Source organism: Malaclemys terrapin, chromosome 2 (genome assembly GCF_027887155.1).
Source record: "Malaclemys terrapin pileata isolate rMalTer1 chromosome 2, rMalTer1.hap1, whole genome shotgun sequence".
NCBI lineage: Eukaryota > Metazoa > Chordata > Testudines > Emydidae > Malaclemys > Malaclemys terrapin.
Window position 1 is genome coordinate 74,797,984 of NC_071506.1, and position 23,235 is coordinate 74,821,218.

The 23,235-nt window shown below is 44.1% G+C and overlaps 1 protein-coding gene across 1 annotated transcript in view; it reads left to right on the forward strand.

Moving 5' to 3' along the window:
- Positions 1-23,235, forward strand: part of CCDC178 (coiled-coil domain containing 178) — a 347,153-nt gene that overhangs the window by 238,479 nt on the left and 85,439 nt on the right. Inside the window, exon 17 of the mRNA XM_054018208.1 lies at positions 8,853-9,002. Coding sequence (XP_053874183.1) covers positions 8,853-9,002 — 150 coding nt within the window. The remainder of the gene's footprint in view (positions 1-8,852; positions 9,003-23,235) is intronic.

Sequence of the window (23,235 nt, forward strand, 5' to 3'; positions counted from 1 at the left end):
CACATTAATGTTAGAAATGTAAGTGTAAATAAGGGTATGTCTACACTACGAAATTAGGTCGAATTTATAGAAGCCGGTTTTATAGAAATTGGTTGTATACAGCCGATTGTGTGTGTCCCCACATAAAATGCTATAAGTCCAAGAAGTCAGCGGACCGCGTCCACAGTACCGAGGCTAGCGTCGACTTCCGGAGCGTTGCACTATGGGTAGCTATCCCACAGTTCCCACAGTCTCCGCCGCCCATTGGAATTCTGGGTTGAGATCCCAATGCCTGAATGATGCAAAACAGTGTCGCGGGGGGTTCTGGGTACATGTCGTCAGGCACCTCCCCCTCCATCAGAGCAACGGCAGACAATCGATTCACGCCTTTTTACCCGGGTTACCTGTGCAGACAACATACCACGCCAAGCATGGAACCTGCTCAGCTCAGTTCAGCTCACCGTCACCATATGTCCTCTGGGTGCCGGCAGACGTGGTTTTTGCTACACAGCAGCAGCTAATTGCCTTTTGGCAGTAGACGGTGCAGTATGACTGGTAGCCTTCATCGGCGATCTGGGTGCTGGCAGACGTGGGGCTGGTAGACATGGGGCTGCATTGCACACAGCAGCAGCCCCTTGCCTTTTGGTAGAAGATGATATATTACGATTGATATCCATCGTCATCGTACTGCAGTGGCTGTCAATCATGGGCACCTGGGCAGACGTGCTCAGTCCTATCGAACAGTCTCGACGATGATGGCTATCAGTCGTAGTATGCTATTTTCTGCCAAGCGCCCAGTATTTTCTGCCAAGCACCCAGAAGATGCTGAGGGCTATCAGTCATGCTTCACCGTCGGCTGCCAGCTTAAGATGTAAAAAATAGATTTGTTCTGTATTCATTTGCTTCCCCCTCCCTCCGTGAAATCAACGGCCTGCTAAATCCAGGGTTTTGAGTTCAATCTTTGGGGGGGGGGCATTCTGTGTGACAGTTGTTTGTGTTTCACCCTGATGCACAGCCACCTTTGTTGATTTTAATTCCCTGTACCTGGACGCCATGTTTTCACTTGCCCCTACCTCCCTCCGTCAGACAATAGTTTTGCGCCTTTTTTAAGACCAGACGCCATAGTACTGGTATCATGGAGCCCGCTCAGATCACTGTGGCAATTATGAGCACTATGAACACCACGCGCATTGTCCTGGAGTATATGCAGAGCCAGGACATGCCAAAGCAAAACCAGGACCAGCCGAGGAGGCGATTGCAGCGCGGCGACGAGAGTGATGAGGAAATTGATATGGACATAGACCTCTCACAAAGTACAGGCCCCAGCAATGTGCAAATCATGGTGTTACTGGGCAGGTTCATGCCGTGGAACACCGATTCTGGGCCCGGGAAACAAGCACAGACTGGTGGGACCTCATTGTGCTGCAGGTGTGGGACGATTCCCAGTGGCTGCGAAACTTTTGCATGCGTAAGGGCACTTTCATGGAACTTTGTGACTTGCTTTCCCCTGCCCTGAAGCACCAGAATACCAGGATGAGAGCAGCCCTCACAGTTGAGAAGCGAGTGGGGATAGCCCTGTGGAAGCTTGCAACGCCAGACAGCTACCAGTCAGTCGGGAATCAATTTGGAGTGGGCAAATCTACTGTGGGGGCTGCTGTGATCCAAGTTGCCAGGGCAATGAAAGACCTGGTGATATCAAGGGTAGTGACTCTGGGAAACGTGCAGGCCATAGTGTATGGCTTTGCTGCAATGGGATTCCCAAACTGTGGTGGGGCGATAGACGGAACCCATATCCCTATCATGTCACCGAAGCACCAAGCCACCGGGTACATAAACTGCAAGGGGTACTTTTCAATGCTGCTACATGCCCTGGTGGATCACAAGGGACGTTTCACCAACATCAACGTGGGATGGCTGGGAAAGGTACATGATGCTCGCGTCTTCAGGCACTCTGGTCTGTTTCGAAAGCTGGAGGAAGGGACTTTCTTCCCGGACCAGAAAATAACCGTTGGGGATGTTGAAATGCCTATAGTTATCCTCGGGGACCCAGCCTACCCCTTAATGCCATGACTCATGAAGCCGTACACAGGCAGCCTGGACAGTAGTCAGGACCTGTTCAACTACAGGCTGAGCAAGTGCCGAATGGTGGTGGAATGTGCATTTGGACGTTTAAAAGCGCGCTGGCACAGCTTGCTGACTCGCTCAGACCTCAGCGAAAAGAATATCCCCATTGTTATTGCTGGTTGCTGTGCGCTCCACAGTATCTGTGAGAGTAAGGGGGAGACATTTATGGCGGGATAGGAGGTTGAGGCACATCGCCTGGCCGCTGATTACACGCAGCCAGACACCAGGGCTGTTAGAAGAGCACAGCAGAGCACGGTGCACATCAGAGAAGCTTTGAAAACGAGTTTTGTGACTGGCCAGGCTAAGGTGTGAAACTTCTGTTTTGTTTCTCCTTGATGAACCCTCTGCCCCATCCCTCCCACCCGGTTCACTCTACTTCCCTGTAAACCAACCACCCCACCCTCCCCTCCCCCTTCGAGCACCACTTGCAGAGGCAATAAAGTCATTGTTACTTCACATTTATGCATTCTTTATTAATTCATCACACAACTAGGGGGATAATTGCCAAGGTAGCCCGGCATAGGTGGGGGAGGAGGGAAGGAAAAGGACACACTGCAGTTTAAAACTTTAACTCTTATTGAAGGCCAGCCTTCTGATGCTCGGGCAATATTCTGGGGTGGAGTGACTGGGTAGCCGGAGGGCCCCCCACCGTGTTCTTGGGCGTCTGGGTGAGGAGGCTATGGAACTTGGGGAGGAGGGCTGTTGGTTACACAGGGGCTGTAGTGGCAGTCTCTGCTCCTGCTGCCTTTCCTGCAGCTCAACCATACAATGGAGCATATCGGTTTGGTGCTCCAGCAGCCGGAGCATCGACTCTTGCCTTCTGTCTGCAAGCTGATGCCACCTATCATCTTCAGCCCGCCACTTACTCTGTTCATCCCGCGATTCAGCCCGCCACCTCTCCTCTCGTTCATACTGTGCTTTTCTGTAGTCTGACATTGCCTCCTCGCATTCTGCTGTGCTCTTTCAGCGTGGGAGGACATCTGGAGCTCCGTGAACATGTCATCCCGAGTCCGCCGTTTTCTCCTTCTAATCTTCACTAGCCTCTGTGAAGGAGAAACATTTGCAGCTATGCTTTCGTTACAAGGTCGCATTTTTCCTCTTATATTGAGGGCCTGCCGGTTTGGTGTGAGAGATTACTCACGCAGTGCCAGGCAACAGATTTCGGCTTGCAGGCAGCCATGGTAAGCCACAGTCTTTTGGCTTTTTTAACCTTCTTAACATGTGGGAATGGTTTCAAACAGTAGCGCCCTCATTTCCCATACCAAGCACCCATTGGGTTGGCCATTTAAAATGGGTTTGCAATGTAAAAGGAGGGGCTGCGGTCCCCGGGTTAACATGAAGCACAAACCCAACTAACTCCCCTCTCCCCCCACACCCAATTATCAGGGATGATCACTTCACCCCTCCCCCCCACCGCGTGGCTAACAGCGGGGAACATTTCTGTTCAGCCAAGCAGGAACGGGCACCTCTGAATGTCCCCTTAATAAAATCACCCCATTTCAACCAGGTGACCGTGAATGATATCACTCTCCTGAGGATAACAAAGAGCAATAAGGAATGGATGTTGTCTGCATGTCAGCAAACACCGGGACCATACGCTGCCATGCTTTGTTATGCAATGATTCCAGACTATGTGCTATTGGCCTGGCGTGGTAAAGTGTCCTACCATGGCAGACGGGATAAGGCAGCCCTCCCCAGAAACCTTTTGCAGAGGCTTTGGGAGTACATGAAGGAGAGCTTTCTGGAGATGTCCCTGGAGGATTTCCGCTCCATCCCCATACACGTTAACAGACTTTTCCAGTAGCTGTACTGGCCGCGATTGCGAGGGCAAATTAATCATTAATCATTAAACACGCTTGCTTTTAAACCATGTGTAATATTTACAAAGGTACACTCACCAGAGGTCCCCTGTGTGCCCTCAGGGTCTGGGAGCACACCTTGGGTGAGTTCGGGGGTTGCTGGCTCTAGGTCCAGGGTGATAAACATATCATGGCTGTTGGGGAAACCGGTTTCTCCGCTTCCTTGCTGCTGTGAGCTATCTACATTATCTTCATCCTCCTCTTCCTCGTACCCCGAACCCTCTTCCCTGTGTGTTTCTCCAGTGACGGAGTCATAGCACACAGTTGGGGTAGTGGTGGCTGCACCCCCTAGCATGGCATGCAGCTCCGCGTAGGAGCGGCATGTTTGCGGCTCTGCCCCGGACCTTCCGTTTGCCTCTCTGGCTTTGTGGTAGGCTTGCCTTAGCCCCTTAATTTTCACGTGGCACTGCTGTGCGTCCCTGTTATGGCCTCTGTCCTTCATGGCCTTGCAGACCTTTTCTAATATTTTGCCATTTCGTTTACTGCTACGGAGTTCAGCTAGCACTGATTCATCTCCCCATATGGCGAGCAGATCCCATACCTCCCGTTCGGTCCATGCTGGAGCTCTTTTGCGATCCTGGGACTCCATCACGGTTACCTGTGCTGGTGAGCTCTGTGGGGTCACCTGTGCTCTCCACGCTAGGCAAACAGGAAATGAAATTCAAACGTTCGCGGGGCTTTTCCTGTCTACCTGGTCAGTGCATCTGAGTTGAGAGTGCTGTCCAGAGCGGTCACAATGAAGCACTGTGGGATAGCTCCCGGAGGCCAATAACGTCGAATTCCGTCCATATTACCCCAATTCCGACCTGCTAAGGCTGATTTTATCGCTAATCCCCTCGTCAGAGGTGGAGTAAAGAAACCATTTTAAAGGACCCCTTAAGTCGAAAGAAAGGGCTTCGTTGTGTGAACGTGTCCAGGCTTAATTCGATTTAACGCTGCTAAAGTCGACCTAAACTCGTAGTGTAGACCAGGCCTAAGTAATTATGGAATATCAGACTTACAATTATAACTTTAAATTGTATTTCTAAAGAAAATATTATTTTGCGTGTTTTACTATAAAAACATTCTGTCAGACATACCAACATTTTAAGCACTTTTCTTTTCCAAGATAAATAATATATCATTATATAATCATAATATGCAAATTAGCAGAAATGGCTCAGAAAAGAGATGCATTCTATTGAGAAACAGCTAATTTGTCCTGTCCTGGTTCTCCGCCTATGTCTTTAATCTCTCCTTCACTGTGTCCTTCAGAAGACTCGCCTCATCCCATCTCCAACTTTTTGTAGGGTTCCACAAGGCTCTGGTGTTCTTAAGCCCCTTCTTTTCTCCCTCTACACCTTATCTCTGGGCAATATCTGTAAACACAAGTTCAGCTACAATCTCTATGCTGACAACTCAAAGATCTACCTCGCTGCCCAAGACCTGGCTGTTGTTCAAACTAAAATCTTAACCTGTCTCTTTGACACATCCTCATGAATGTCTAGCCATGAGCTCTCCCTCAACATGGCTAAAACAGAATTCTTAATTTCCCCACCCCCGCAAAAAAAAACCCTCCTGGCCACCTCCTTGATCACTGTGGACAACACCACCATCCTTCTTATCACTCAGGCCTGTAACCTGTGTGTCATCTTTGACTTGAACTTTTCTCTAGGTCCTCACATCCAAGCTGTGTTAAAATCTTGCCGATTGTTTCTGCATAACATCTAAGATATGGCCTTTCCTATCCATCCACACAGCTAAAACTCCTATCCAGGCACTCCTCATCTTGTGTCTCAATTTCTGCAACCTCTGGTCTTGATAAATGCAATGCTTTACTCATATCCATTCAGAATACTATAGCAAAGATTATTTTCCTAGCCCATTACTTAGACTATGCCACAGCTTCCCTTTCTCTGTCACATCAAACATAGGCTCTTTGTCTTCATTCTCCAGGCCCTTCATATCCTATGCCCCTTTACCTATCTCTCAATAGCTATCAAGCTGTTTACTCCTCCTTCTAATCAAACCACAATGCCAGTCTTCATTGTCCACTTGTTAGATTTTCACACAAGCATCTTTGTATTTTCTCCCGTGCTGCTTGGGAGGAACTCCCCATAAACATCTGCAAAGCTATCTCATTATCTTCCTTCAAAATCCTCTTTAAAACTCTCCTTTTCTATGATGCCTACAAAAAAATCAACAACAGTTAGGGCACTGGTGTGCTGAGATCCCTTATTGTCATTACGACCAATATTATATCTTAGTTTTCTTGTACTCATCTGTCTGCCTGTATTCATCTGTTGTCTCTTCTCTCATCCTTAGATGGTAGGCTCTTTGGGGCAGAGACAGTCTTCTTGTTCTGTGTTTGTACAGCACCTTGCACAATGGAGTTCTGGTTCATGACTAATGCTCCTGGGTTCTAAGCTAATACAAATGAAAAATAACAATAATTTGGAATATTCCATAATGACAGCAACTGCAAGGCTGGGAGGGATTTAATATAACCTTTCTTTGTTTATAAATATAAATGTACATTCCAATGTCATAATTTGTTTCAATTCTTAATATATTTGAAGTGTTTCATGACTACAACTTTCTGAAATTATATAGTGTTTTTGTGAGCTCTTTCAGTAATAACAAGTATTGCCAAACATGTTTTTGTCTTTTATTATGTCTCTAGTAAAGTTTCAGTTTTACACTTATACCAGAGATTTGGCCTCATTATTATGTGTGAAAAATATAGCATAACCCCTGCAAAATTATAGCATTTATTCCTTGCGTACAGAATATATTTTCTTAGAATTTCCAATTAAATCCATTGATTGAAATTAAATTAATTTAATATTGGGTCCTTTAAAAAATTTAGTGTTATCAGACCTTTTTTGGTCCATAATGCTGTTAGTAACAACATTATATAGGCTCCTTGAACTTTCATAACTGAAAATGCCTTCTTAAATAGAGGCTGAAGAAAAATGTTCTACTTCAGAGAATACTATGAAGAACAGACCCTTTTAAAGATGGGGCTAGATCCTAGCTTTCTCCAGGTACTCGGCCACAAGCTGCCCTAGCGGTTTTTCTACTCTTCACTGCATACAGGTCCACCATCCACTATCCCTAAGGGCAGCTAGGCTTCAGTATTTTGGGGAAACAATTGGAGGCAGCGGCCTTTTGAAAGAGGGCATTTTAATTGAGGGCAGCTTGTGCCTCAGGGCAGGTCTACACTATCGCTTAAGTCCACCTAACTTATGTCACTCAGGGCTATGAAAAAGTCCCCCTCTCCGAGCGACATAATTTTGCACTGTCTATACCAGTGCTATGTCAGTGGGAGATTCTCTTCTGCCAACATAGCTTCCGCTTCTCACTGAGGGGGAGAAATTATGCTGACGGGAGAGCGCTCTCCTGTCAACATAGCACATCTGGTGAAGAAGAAGTGCAGCTGCGCTGATGGAGTGCTGTAACATAGATTTGCCCTCATTCCAATTAAGAGCAATAGGAGATGGTAGCCACTTCAAAAGGTCAATTCTTCACGAAATTGCCTGTAATAGAACATTATTCACTAGCATCTGCTGAAGAAGAAACTACCAGTTGTAAGGAATGGACAAGAAATTATCATTAATCCTATTTTTTTTAAATTCCCTGTTGCACCTGATCTGCCAAACAGGGAGGGCAGGAAAGAGGGGAAAACTAGTTGTGTATGCATGTGTGTGAAGGAGAGACCAAGAGAATGTGAGTGGCAGAAGGGAGAAACTGGGATGTGTGAGCATAGGGGAATGTGGCTGATGTAGTAGGGGAGGGAGAATGTGGGGCATGATGGAGGGATGTGTGTATGCCAGGTTATGTAGGAGAAGTGCAGAAGGCAGAGGGAGTTTCATGGTGAACATGCATGCAGGCAAATGCACAGGGAAGGGAAGTTTAGTGTGTTTGTGCAAGGGAAGATGGAGGCTAAGAGGAGGCTGATGGTGTATACGCTGGTTGCTTTGCAAAGGAGCTTAAACCCAGCTTAATTGCCCAGTATGCTCTGGCTACTTTGTGCTGCTCCAGAGTGGAGTAAAGTAGCCGGAGTATATTGATGAATCTGGCCACAGAACTTAAAATTTAAATAGTTACTTAAGAGTGATACTTCACGTATTCAAAGCATTAGAAACATCACATGATAACATGGACTTTCTTGTTCAGGGTTTATTTGTTAAAATAACAAAAAAGAAATTCCCAGAGAAAAACTAAGTTAAAATGGAGTTACGGTTGAGAGTATATATCATTAATTTAAGGTTAAATACACTACACTACGATTATTGCATAATCAAGCATTATGAACCGAAGAAATCCAAAGTTAATGTTAAACTTAAAAGAAATCCAAACATGTTAAGATATGGAACTGCATATTAGAGCACCCCAAAAGCCTGAACCTTGCCCTGGAGAGGGAAAAAAATCAGATGTGCCTTTAAAAATCAGTTCAATCTAATCTGGGACTAGAAATACTACAATACCTTAATCATAAATATATGGCTATTACATAGTATCACTCAGCCTAGTGAGAACACTGAAAAGTAAAATCATTATAGGGAAGGGTTTATGACATTCTGTAGAAACTAAGGAAATTTACATTATTATTTTTTTGCAGAAAGATTTTCTGAAATAGCACAGAAATTCAGTAGTTCCTATTTTAGCTATTGTTAACATTGTTTTGTGTGCAGAACATTTATTAATAATTTGAACCTACGACATAAATGTACTGTGTGAAATCCTGACTCCATTAAATTCAATGAGAGTTTGCCATTAACTTCACTGGGATCAGGATTTCACCACTGTGTGTATATTGTACAAATGTTCACGACTGATAAAAGTTTAGAAAAATGTTATTTAAGCAGATATCTTTCAATAATTGTAATCAGTAACCTTTCTCTTTAGATTACTCTGGAGCAGATGATAAAAGAAAATTTGTGGTTAGCACAAGAGTATCAGATCTTTCAGAAATATTGTTTAAATGATAAAGAAAACCTTATGGATCTCTATGATGATAGGGTCAAGGTGGAAGCTGCAGTTAGAGATCATCAGCAGGTACAGTACTAATATAATGCATTTGATTCCTTAACTAGTGATCTGTTTTCTAAAATTTATTTATTATGGCTACTTAATGAAATTGGATAATCATGCAATCCATGGCCTGAATTCTTGTGATGTCTGGCTATTGTATGCTGTTTGTATTTTCCATTTGACTTGTATAGGACAGTTTTTGTAAGAAGATGCTATAAGGATATGTAGGGTCTCACTCTAAATCATCCATTTTTGGTACCTAAATTGTGTCTATACTTTAGTTCCAGTAATTTCATGTAATTCAGTATTGCAAGGATCATCTTCGTAGTACATATTTTGTTAGCATGGTCTTTATATAGCATTGGCAGTTCACTGACATCAACAGCCAAACTAAGGCTCCAATTCAGGAAAACACACATAAGAATACTTCCCTATTCAGGAAATCACTTAAATACAAGCTTAACTTCAAGCACGTGCATAAATCCTATTCTAGTCAGTTAGTAACTGCTTCAATAAATACCCATGATTATGGCATGATAGCAGTTGTTTCATAGTTTAAGGTTGCATTTGAGTTTTCATTATAAGTCTGATTTTGCACCAACCACCACACTTTTTTAATACTGACAAAAAGTCATATCTGCCTCAGAAGCACTAGGTTAAATCTGTGGCCAAGGAGGAATTTTTCTATAGCATACCAAAACACTTTGGTTTTTCTACAATGTGTTTAAAATAATCAAAAAATCAAGACAGAGGTGGAACCTAGTTTGCTGAACTTCCCTGACGAGATATAGTGCCCATGACTCAATGTTAATCAACTAAAGTCTCATTTCAAAAGTTCTTAACTTTTGATTTGTAACATGCTATGGAACATCAGGTCAATGATATGTACCACATCAAAGAACCGTTGGAAACCTATGTTTTCATTTTCTAAGAAAATAGTGTTACTCCAATTTTTTTCTAGAGATAGACTTCAAAATATAAACCAATCCCTGGGATGTCTGTTCAGTGGGAAAAAAAGATAAATTTTCTAATATTCTAGTTGGATTTTAGTTGGGGTTTTGTTTGTTTTTCTTTTTTTATCTCTTGCATTTTTGAGAGTTTATATGCATTTAAATCACTGTTATGTTGCCACAACCTTAACTTTCCTAACAATTTTTGGTGGGAAGTCTCATAAACTCAATCCATTTGTGCAAGAATCTAGTCCCTCTATAGTAACCATATTAAAAAGCAGGTGAGATTAGGCCACTTCCTCAAAGCAGTCTTCTTTACAGGATACTCTAAAAGAATCCAAATTACCTGCTAGACTTCAGTATCTAAAATTTTTTTACAAGAGCCTACATTTTCATCATACAAACACATCAGCTGTGCATTTATTCATCAACTATGCGCATTCTATCAGCCATTCATCGCTCATGTTGAAATTGAATGTGTTCCACTTGTTACTGACAATTGTCAATAGGCGAGTAATCAGTGTATACTTGTTGATCTCACAGCCTTCCATTTTTCAATCAGTAAACAGTTTTAAGAGTCAAAATCTAGGGCTAATCATGTTTGAAAGAAAGAGCTAGAGATTTATGATTTATGAAAATGATTAGCAATGAACCACATATGTCCAGATTGGTCCTGCTTTGAGCAGAGGGTTGGACTAGATGACCTCCTGAGGTCCTTCCAACCCTGATATTCTATGATTCCAGTGTGTGTCTTACAACTGCTACCTCAACTAGGAATTTTAGGGAAGTCTAGAATTTGACAGTATGCCAGTGCCATTTAACAGAGGCACATAAACCAAGAGTTGGAGTTCTATGTAGGATATTAACTTCAGAGAATTATAGGGACTGCTAACTAACTTTCCTTTTTGATACCTTTAACTTTCTAAAACGAATAACCTGTCTAGCTATAAAGACAAAATAATCACATCAGCACCAGAGGGAGAATTTTTTTCAAAAATGATGACAAATGAAGTAAAGATGTTGGTTACATATAGGTCCTATAAAAAGGAGGCATATTTTCTCAGTTTTTTACTAATAAATGACTCACAACTGCAACAGAAAATCATTTCTGTAGGAGTGCCAGTATAATGATTTTTTTTAGCTGCTGTACTATGCACATAGATCACAGTGACATGAACATTTGAGAAGAAAAGAATGTATTCATTTCCCTAAATCTACAGAGCTCTCTTTTCCTTCTATATCTTAGATATATGTGACAATCAAAATTAGCAGTCATTTTTTAAAAAATGTTGATTTAAAAGGTAAAGTAGCAATGTTTGCCTTGTTCTGATTAATTTAAACTGGATATGGCATTCACTTACTGCCTTAACCTGTTGAGAAATTGCTGTGTGCTTGTCAAATAGTTGCTCATTCAACCCCAAAAGTGTCTCAATTTCAGTGATGAAGTATTTCCTTTATACCATGTAGATCTATATTATGGCTTTGCAAACCTCTGGACTACAGGTTGGAGAAACATCTGTAGTGCTCCAGAATTGGTGAATAGAGGGGATATGCCTGTAAAAATATATGTCAATGGGCATTGAGGAAGCCAGGGGTCACGCTTTGGGGAGGCAGTAAGTGGCACAATCTCCACACTACTGCTCACAGCCTTCCTAGATGCCTGGGTGTGGCTTAGCAGGAAGGCGAGAATCCTTGCTTTTATGAATTGCTACCACTAGTGGAAGCATCTGCTGCATGCACTGTATAGTTGCTTTTTAGTACTTTGCCTCTTGCTGTCTCCTTCCTCCCAACTCTACCTCATTACTGTTGTGTTGCCAATTCTCACAATTTTATTGCAAGTTTTGCAATATTTAGTGTTCTTCTTTAAGCCCCAGCTCCTGGGATCAAGTGCTGTAATTAGGTAAGAATCTCTGCTTCTATTTTTAAAAAAAGTTTCTAATCCTCATGGTTGTATAGAAAAGCTTGAAAATGTAACTCAAGAGAAATCTACATGGTTAAAAACCAGAGGACAAATGTAAAGAACACAACATTTATTATTTTTAAAATTTCCTAATCTTTAAATCAATCTTATGATTTTGGGAGCCTGACTCTTGATTTTCAAATGCTTGATGTTGGCAGTACTTCTGCTGCAAAGTAGTAATAGGAGGAATCTTACCAAAATATCTGCCTCACAGCTTTTGACCCCCTGCATAATCTTCTAATGAGAGAGTGAAGGACAGGAAAAGATCTTAGAAAGAGTGAGTATAGGAGCAGGAGCCATTGGTGTAGTGGGTGAAAGACTTGAAGGTGTGAGGAAGGAAGAGCATTCTGGAGTCAAGAGCTATGAATGAAACCCTTGGAGAGGCAGAGAGATGAGACCCAGGCAAAGGGAAAGGCATGGAGGAGCAGTGGAAGGTGAGAGACTGCAGGGTACAGGGATGGCTCTGGAGAAGAAGTTGTTCAAGAACAACTGGGGAAGGGATAAATCAACAGGTTAAGGGTGAGGGAGCACAATGTGACAGGAGAGGGGAAGAGAGGGAGAAATGCCAAAGGGGAAGAGAGAAAGAAAGACATGGAAGATAGGGATAGGAAAGGCTCCAGATGGAAGATGAGAGAGGGGGTTTGTAGATCGTGAGGAAGAAATGCCAAGGGATTTTCTCAAAAGGGCAAAGGAGGACGCAAGCAGAGTCTGAAAGAGAAGAGAGTGATCTCAGAAATGAAGAGAAAGATGTAGATGGCTGGCAAGGAAGGGGAGGGGAGAGGCTACAGGTGTTGGATGAGATGTCATAGGGAAGACTGTTTTGATGGGGGAGAAAGACACCAACTGGAAGGAAAAAAATCTGAATGAATAATTGATTTTTCAGTTTGGTGGCTGAACCACAAAATAAAACTAAAAAAGTGTTTAAGTTTTTCACCAAAATGGAATTTTTTCGGTTTTTCTCACCCATTCAGGTCAAGTGCTGATTTGAAATGAAATGTCAAAACTGTTTGTTTCAAAAATGGTGAAACAAAACATTTGGACTTTTCCAAAAAATAGTTGTTTTGTTTTTTTCTCCTCCCTCCCCCACCCCCCAAAAAAACTTATTCACTGCATTCAACCCAAATTTGCGAATAGTTTCAGTATCCCAAAAAATACATTTTCTAGCCAATTTACTCTAGGGGAGGCGCATGCGGGGAAAGACATCCCCATGAGAAAGAAGGGGATGGGAGAGGGAGCAAGAAGGGTTTCAGAAAAGCAGAGATGAAGAATGGAAGGAGAGGGAAAAAGAAAAGGGGTATCTCTATGGACAGATTTAGATGAAGGGTGGGAAAAAATAAATAGTAGATTAAATTTAAATATAGTGAGACAGGCAGAAAAATAAAATTGTTGATCAAATAAATAAAATAAAAACAAGTGAGAGACTGTAATGTTATTTATTTTTATTATGTGAATTTCATAGAAAGCTTGGTGCCAAAATGTAATCTAAAGTACACTAGTGGTGTCTATATATATATATATCAATCAGGGGAACTTAGTTCCTTAGGATTAGAAGGGTTTGTGAGACCCATTGTAATGCTGGATGGAGGACCATCTTCTTGTGTATGCTGGAAGGCAATAATTTGTTTTGGTTTCATGTGTGTATACAGTAGGGTTACCATATTTCAGCAAGCAAAAAAGAGGACGGGAGGAGCCCCACCCTAGCCCCGCCCCTGCCCCTCCCACTTCCTGCCCCCCCAGAACCCCCAACCCTCCCCCCGTTCCTTGTCCCCTGACTGCCCCCTCCTGGGACCCCTGCCCCTAACTGCCCCCCAGGACTCCACTCCCTATCTAAGCCTCCCTGCCTCTTGTCCCCTGACTGCCCCAACCCTTATCCACAACCCCACCCCCAGACAGACCCCTGGGACTCCCACGCCCCATCCAACCACTCCCCACCCCCTGACAGCCCCCCCCAGAACTCCCAACCCATCTAAACCCCTCTGCTCCCTGTCCCCTGACTGCTCCGATCACTCTCCACACTCCTGCCCCCTGACAGCCGCCCCCAGAACTCCCAACCCATCTAAACCCCTCTGCTCCCTGTCCCCTGACTGCTCCGATCCCTCTCCCCACTCCTGCCCCCTGACAGCCCCCCCCAGAACTCCCAAACACCCCCCCCACTCCTTGTCCCCTGACTGCCCCCTCCTGGGACCCCTGCTCCTAACTGCCCTCTAGAACCCCACCCCCTACCTAAGACTCCCTGTTCCTTGTCCCCTAACTGCCCCCTCCTAACCCCCCCCCAGGACCCTACCCCCTACCTGTACCCTGACTGCCCAAAACTTTCTCCACTCCCCCCAAAAAGCCCTCCCCCCGGTTTCTTGACTGCCACCTCCAGAACCTTCCTGCCCCCTGGCCCCCTTACCCTGCTGCTCAGAACAGGGTGTTGGGCTCTGTGCAGCCGGACACGTGGCTGAGCTCCCCAGCACAACAAAACCCGGTCCCTGGCCCGGACCGGGATGCAGGGGAGAGCTGCCCTTGTATCAGCACAAAGTGCTCTCGCTCCCGTTTTGCTACGCTGCATGGCAGAAACCACTCCCAGTTGCAAAAGGGGAGGGCTGCACTTTGTGCTGATACACTTGCTCAGAATGCAGGGCGGATCCGGCTCCTCTACAGCTGCTCCGGAGTCCAGCCCGGGACTTTCCTGCCCTCCCAGCCGCTCGCTCTGCTCTGCCGGGGGAGGGGGGAAATCCCGGACATTGTGAGTGCTTTACAAATTCCCCCCGGACGCTATTTTTAGTACAAAAAGGAGGACATGTCCGGGTAAATCCGGACGAATGGTAACCCTAGTATACAGTGTTGATGCTGGACTTGTGTATGCAAGTGCATGTGTGTGCGTGTGCATGAACTCATGTGAGAAGAAAATGCAAGGATGTTTGAAACCCTATGATCTTGGTGCACATTATTACAAAAATTTGCAAATCATTCTCAAAGGGGGTAATTAATTCTAGGGCTTTATGCAACACTGAAGCACTGTGTTAAGGATTTAGCCCAGGATTTTCAAAAATAGGGACTTATAAATAAGATCTTGAATACATATATTTCAAAAGTGCTGGCCAACCAGCACCTCCCATTGACCTTGATTTAAAAAAAAAATCATAAGTACTATTTGAAAGTTTTTGAAGTATATCCTCAGTTCAGTGACAGAGGCATTAAAGAGTCTCTTAATGTTCAACAGTAATCCTATCTCTCTCTGTTGTTGACATGTAATGGCAATATGACTTAGATTAACTAGATTCGGTCTAAATTTAAGCTTTCTTTAACATAATTCATTTATCTAACCAGTTCTCTACTGTTGTAAAGACAGTACTGCCTTAGGGCTGGAGATGGAGGTTGTTGGACAGCTGCTTTTCAGAGTTAAAAGTCATAATAATTAGTTTCATTTACAAAAGTAAAATGTATTTTTATTAATAAAGGTGCTTTGGTGCACATATAATCACCAGTGAAAAGCAGTTACATTTACATTTATCCTGATATCTGAATTCTTCGGACACCATCAAAAATCGCTTAGCGCATGAACGATCTATAACTTCAGCCCCCAGTACCAAGACTAAGTATTATTCAACGGATGGATTCGTTCAGTTGGCCCCTTTTACGTGTTCGTCAGCTGCCCAGTAGCACTTCCACTATGGCATATGCTCTGGCTTTATTTTTAACACATGTCCCACTATTTCTTTCTTCTCTTCTGGATAATTTAGGAGATAAGCAGTTGAACTCTCTGACAAAACTCAGCATTTGTTATAAATTCATTCCATTTAATACTCACTATTTTCCTGTGGCATTTGCTTTCAAAGGCATTTAGGCAACTGTCAGTACCTTTGGTAGATTTCCAGCTTTCATATCCATATGTTCTTCTTCAAGGAATGTCCCTGTGGGTGCTTCACTTTAGGTGTCTTGGCGCCCTGTGCTTGTAATCGGAGATTTGTGGTAGCAGTGCCTGGTTGGGCCGCACATGCGCCGTAGCCATCTTGCGGCGCTCTGAGCGGCTGAGCGGTGCGCAGCCAACCATCGTCCAGTTCCTTCTCTACCACCTTTGGCCTGAGTTGAAGTGATCAGCAGCACCCTCTCTTACATCAGATCAGATTTATAGTAGTTAGTTCATAGTGATAGTGTTAGCTTAGTTGTAGTTAGTTTTCCCTATCTATTTCCTTACTTTAATTTCTTAAAATTTCTTAAATTAAAAAAAAAAATTTTTTTCCTTTACCATTTCTATCTACCCCTGCCTCTCTGGCAAGCATACAACCTTTGTCTCAGCAGGGCTTACCCCTTACTTTTTTCTAAGAGACCGGCTCTCTCAGGCTTGCCTGGTTTACTTGGCTTTAAACGCTGCCTGACTTGCAGACTATTCATACCTGTCTCTAACAGCCACGCTCAGTGTGTCCGCTGCCTTGGCGAGACACAAGTTACTCAAAAGTGCCCACACTACAGAAAACTGACAGCTAGGACATTAAAAGCCAGGGATCTTCAACTGAAGCTCCTCATGATGGAGAAATCACTCAGACCAGCCTCTTACCCAGAGTCCAGGTCACCCCCTGGCCAAAGGTCGCCAACGGCAGCCTCTGACAGGGGCTCCACTTCAACATCGGCTGCCAAGGAGCCTACTTCTAGAAAGGCTACAAAAAAGCAGGCACAGACATCCCAGCACCAATAATAGCCTAAAGGAAAGTGATCTCCGACAGAAAAATCTGTCCCGGTACTGACGGCACTGAGAGCGTCGGAACACAAGGCACTGGGAATGTCTGGCACTGAGAGTTCCTGACAAGTTAAAGACTCTGTGTGGGCAGGCTCTAATGGAGGTTCACACAGCAAAGTGAAACCTTCCAGCTCAGCGCCCATGGAGCCAAAGAAGATCTCGGCACCTAACGGTACAATGGCACCACCTGCTGTACTGATGCCGCACAGCTCTAAATCCTCAGCACCAGCAGCTTCAACTCAGGCTCCCGGGCTGTCCTCCATGCTGTCCCCAGCACTGAACCTCATGGTACCGCAACAGCTCTTGAGATACGCGGACCTGGTAATGGCTTCAACACCTGCATCTCCTCTACGTGGCACTGAGGGTACCCCATCCAGAGCAGTACCTAGCCAGCTGATTGCTCCCTGCAGTTCAGCTCCCCCACCCCATCTCCAGTGATGAGGAAGAAAAGGATGATGCAGTGATATATACTCCTCGTCATTCCTCATCAAAGCCAGGACCATTTCATCACCAACCACCTGCAGATATATGAGGATGGTATGATCACCCATGGGTAGCACCCTCCATACCATTTCCACTAACTGGTCATTCTGGGATCCAGGGGCAATGTATAGGGCCTAAAACCACAGGCCACCTAGGTTCAGAACAGCCCCGTCCCCTTCACCTACTGCTCTGGCACCCTCTGACAAACAAGAGGAAGACCCTGAGGAACTTGAGGACACAGCTGAATATGACACTTTGCCGCCTACTCACTTCCCATCTTTGTTGCCAGATGAAACCATAATTCCACCAGCCCCTACTACGGGGGATGATTTCAAATCCTTTGAGGACCTCTTCAAAGGGGTTACTGAATCCATAGACATTTTGTTGGCAAAGCCACCAGAAGCCCAACATAAGCTCATGGACATACTCCAGGCATCCACATCAGCAAAGATAGCTTTGCTGATAAATGATGCTATTATGGAGCCTGCGAAAATCATCTGGCAGACTCCAGCTACTGAACCACCCTCATGTAAGAGGTCTGACAAAAAATATTATATGCCAGCAAAGGGGGTTGAATTTTTATTCACACACCCTGCACTAAACTCCTTAGTGGTGGAGGCGGTCAATCAAAGGGGGAAACAACACCAGTCCCGAATGACCCCATATGGTAAGAATTGGAAAATCCTTTGGGGGCAGAAAGCCTATTCCTCAGCTACGCTTCAGTTCCTCATAGCTAACTATTCAGCGCTGCTGGCTAAATATGCACACAATCTGATCTCCAAAATGTCAACCTTTATTGAAAATTTGCCAGAAGACAAAAAAGAAAAGTACAAAGCAAACATTTCTGAAGGGCCTCTCATCGTCAAGACGGCCCTCCAGGCTTCCCTTGACTCTGCAGATACAGCAGTACGACCCATTGCTACATCCATTGTCATGCGCCGTGCATCCTTGCTCCATGTCTCCGGATTCCCAAGGGAGGTCCAGGCAACAGTTAAAGACTTACCTTTTGAAGGACAAAAATTATTTGCAGACAAAATCGATGTCTCACTACACACCCTAAAGGACTCAAGGGTGACCTTGAAAACCTTTGGCATTTACATACCTGCAAACAAAAAGAAACAGAGCAGGTTTTACAATCAGAGATTCCAGTCTACGCCATACGCCCAGCCACAAAGACAATGCGACCAATGGCGTAAACAAAAACAGAACAGACGTCGGCAGAACCAAGATCAACCTTCGACGTCTCAACCATCCATCTCCAGACAGTTATTTTGAAGGTGTGGTGGAGGGCATGAGACCTTCACACTCTCTGATTCCGGAACCAGAAATGGTCTCCCGCCCGTTCGGAGGCCATCTGTCACCTTATTACCCAGCCCGGAACACCATCATGACAGACAAATGGGTTTTAGAGATTATCCAGAAGGGATACTCCATCTTCTTCACCGTCCCTACTCACCCTCTTCCCCGTCCCTCTTCAGTGACCCCTCTTACGAGCACCTGTTACAACAGGAAATAAACCACCTCGTACAGTTAGGTGCCATGGAACCCATACCATCACAACACAGGGGGAGAGGTTTTTATTCCCATTACTTTCTAACTCAGAAAAAGACTGGCGGGTGGAGACACATCCTGGATTTATGAAAACTCAACAAATCTGTAAGAACACAATGTTTCAAAATGGTGACTAACTACAATAATTCCGGCATTAGAGAAAGGAGATTGGCTCTCGGCCCTCGACCTCCAGGACGCTTATTGTCATATTACCATTCACCCGTCACACAGAAGATTCCTGAGATTCACCCGAGGGAAACAGCATTTCCAATACAGAGTACTAGCCTTCGGCCTTTCCACTGCCCCAAGAGTTTTTTCCAAGGTTCTCGTTGTCATTGCAGCTCACCTCCACAGACAAGGAGTGATGATATTTCCATTCTTAGACATCTGCCTGATAAGAGCACCAATGCATCAAGAAACAATAAATGCCACGCAGAGCATGATAACCCTGTTCACAGACATAGGGTTGCAAATAAATGTACAGAAGTCCACACTGGTTCCTGTCCAAAAGTTGGAATTCATGGGAGCCTACCTCGATTGTCTCACAGCAACTGCAGTGTTAACCCAACAATGCTTCCTCACTCTAGTCAACCTAATTTCAACGGTGATGGACAGCCCACAAACATCCGCCAGAACATGCTTACAACTCTTGGGGCATATGTTGGCAACAACGTTTGTTGTAAAACATGCCAGACTCCACCTGAAATGCTTGCAGGCCTGGCTTTGAACAGTGTATATACCACACAGACACTCTCTCAACAGATGCCTCACAATGCCACACAGAGTAAAAGACTCGCTAACATTGTGGACACAATCACATAATGTCTTCTCAGGAGTCCCTTTCCAACAAAAAGCTCCAACCATGACTATCACATCAGACGCTTCCCTAGTAAGCTAGGGGGCACATCTACTCAACAAAACAATCCAAGGCCTCTGGTCCCCAGCAGAGTCCAACCTGCACATAAACTTATTGGAGCTAAGGACAGTCCAAAATGCATGCGAGTACTTTCTCCCTTTAATCAAGAACAATGCCATCAAGATCCTCACGGACAATATAGCATGCATGTTTTCTATAAACCGCCAAGAGGGAGCATGATCATACTCCCTATGTACAGAGGCAATACACCTTTGGAATTGGTGCATCACCAACAACATAGAGATATGAGCATCCTATCTGCCAGGATGTCAGAATACAACAGCGGATCTACTGAGCAGGGATTTTTCACAAACCCACAAGTGGGAGATGGATCCTAGAATTCTCAAATCCCTATTCAAACTATGGGGGTTCCCCATCATAGATCTATTTGCAACAGCTCAGAATGCCAAGTGCCCACAATATTGCTCCCAGGCTGGATTGGGACACCATTCCCTAGGTGATGCTCTCCTCATAATATGGGAGGTGCCACTGATGTATGTATTTCTCCCGACACCACTCCTAAGCCAAGTCATTCACAAGATCAGGCAGGACAAATTGAGGGTCATTCTCATTGCACCCACACGGCCCAGACAAACATGGTTCCCATACCTATGCCAAATGGCAGTGAAACCACCTCAAACCCTTCCCTTAATGCCTCACCTTCTATCACAAGATGCGGGACACCCCCACCTCTCAGTACTCCACCTGAAGGCCTGGTTACTCCATGGCTGATGGGGGGGGGGGTCAAAAAGGACTGTTCTGAGGAAGTGAAAGATTCCTATTACTATTACTGAACAGTCAGAGATGACGCACAAGAAAGCCATATAGCCATAAGTGGAAACGATTCTGCACCTGGTGCAAGGACAAACAGATTTTTCCACAGTTGGACCCCCTACTAAGAATCCTCGACTATATACTGGGACTTAAAAGATCAGGGCTATTCCCAAGCTCCATCAGAGTACACTTGGCTGCCATTACTTTCTTCCACAACAGGGTGGATGGAGTCACTATATTTGCTCACCCAACGATTAAATGCTTCCTTAAAGGCATAGAAAACACTTATCCCACACTAAGAAACCCTACATCCAAGGCTTATATAGCATTCTTTAAGGATAAAGTAATCCTGTGACCGCATCCTAAATTCATACCCAAGGTTGCCTCCACTTTTCATTTAAATCAACCCATCTCCTTAGGTGTATTTTTCCTGAAGCCACATGCTGACGGGAGGGAGGCCTCACTCAACACACTAGAGCATAAGCTTTCTACATAGCTAATGTTCGCAGAGCATTAGCTTTCTACATAGAAAGAACAAAAACATTCAGAAATTCACTTAGACTATTAGTTTCCATAACAGAATGCTTGAGGGGCCAAACCATCTCAAAACAGAGACTATCCAAATCGATATCTGGATGTATCCATTTGTGCTACCAAAACAACAATCTGCAACCTCCAACGGAGTTCGCACACGCTCCACCAGAGCATTAGCAACATCTGTGGCCTTTCTCAACAATGTGCCTATCACTGACATTTGCAGAGCAGGTACCTGGGCATCAGCCCATAGTTTCACTAAGCACTATGCTTTAGAACAACAATCAGCATCAGATGCTCACTTTAGACTTGCGGTGTTATCCACCATCAATAGACCAACTCCAAAGCCTCTCCCCTCCACTGAGGGGCACTGCTGAACAGTCACCTAAAGTGGAGCACCGATAGGGACACTCCTTGAAGAAGACGAGACGGTTACTCACCCGTGCAGTAACTGAAGTTCTTCTAGATGAGTGTCCCTCTGCGTGCTCCACTACCCTCCCTCCTCTCCTCTACAGAGTTTCACACTGATTCTCTGAGGTAGAGAAGGAACTGGGGGATGGTTGGCTGCGCACCACTATGTAACTGCTCGAGCAGCGCGAGATGGCTACGGCACGTGCGTGGCCCAACCGGGCACTGTTACCACAAATCTCCAATTACAAGCACAGGGCACCAAGACACCTAACGTGGAGCACCCACAGGGACAACCATCTCGAAGAACCTCAGTTACTGCACAAGATGAGTAACCTTCTCTTAAGGTGGAAATAATATTTGAGTTGAAGATTCATAGTTTGATCTTTAAACTGTCGATTTTCAATGACTAAATCTTGTGTAAGCTGATGACTGCAGCTGCTGCCTTTGTGACATTATTTCCTCTGGATATTCCCACTGGTTTGCAAATTACTGCCAAGGTTTGTGAATTGACTCATCCCTTGCATTTCTTTGCCTTCTAATGTAATGCTTAAGTTGGGAGTTTCTGGGGTCTCATTAATAACAGGAGAGGTAAGAGAATGCAGTCTTGTTTAACACCAGTGTCTATGTGAAACCATTTGCTTAAATCTGCATTTATTTTATTTGTGCAAGCTGCACCTTGATATAAAGCTTTGACAATGTAAATTATTTTCATCAGCATAATAGCCTTTATTTAAAGATATGGATCTTTAAAGATATTGTTATAATTGTGTTACAATTCAGTCACAGTATTCATCCTCTTATTAACGTTTTGATATCATAGTGCAGACATTTAGTAGGAATTTTAGGAGGGTGTTTTGTTGCTTTCTGTTTCCTCTTCAGCTTTTTGAGTTACTGACATATTATTGCAGTAAAACATATGTAGGGTCAATTCATGCTGAATAGTTATTAGAAACCATGATAACAGAAGTCATTACATTGCAGTTCAGTTTTGACAGTAAAATTTCTGCAACATTATCACAAATCCTCACGCATTAGTGCAATGATCCTTACTATAGTTTCATATTAGAAACAAAAGACTGCTGTAGCATGCTTGATACAAAAAGTCATACAAGTCAAGAGAACTTCTTTTGTGCTTTTACAGATAACATTTTTTCTCTCACACATTCGTACCTCACTCAGAGCTCTTTGATTCCTTTGCCTCTAATACTTCGCTCATCTGTAATATAAAAAACAGTTTTCTTTAAATAACATCTGTCTTGATTTGAAAGACCAAAAGAACAATGTGGTAAATCTGATAAGTCTTCCTGAATTCTGTCTAATTTCTGCAGTTAATCTGTTCTAATTTTACTGACATTTCACTCATTGCCCTACTGCTAATTTATCTACTTTCAGTTGTAGAACACTAAGAATGGAATTAGAATGCCACCTCAGTGATCGCTTTTGCAGGAATGTTTGAAACTAGGAAAAAAATTAAATGATTTACCATAGTAGATATAGTTTTCTAAGATTTTTACCCATATAAATCTACACTCATGAGATGAATGCACCCCTGAGATGCAGGCTTGATTATCCAAGAAAGCAGTGCCCATTGGAGCCATCCTCACCACAGTTCCCTAAATCTCTTTCCTCATGCAGGGTTCCAAAAACTAAAAAAGGGAGTAGTCCCAAGTTCCCAACTAGCACTGGTTGGAAATATTTCAACAAAACATTTTTTCATTGTAATTTGCCTATTTGTCAAAATTGAAAAACTTTGTGGAAACAAATCTCAAAACCTCCCTGGTTCCTTGCCAGCTCACCCACCTGGCTCCTTGTCAGCCCACCTGGCAGGCTTCTGAGGACCCCAGGGCTTCCAGGTTCCTGGATCCTGGAACAGCCCACCATGTGGACATCCCCAAAAGCCAGGGTTCTAGGGCTTGAAGGGACTGCAGCTCTGGAGCACAGCTCTGCCATGCAAA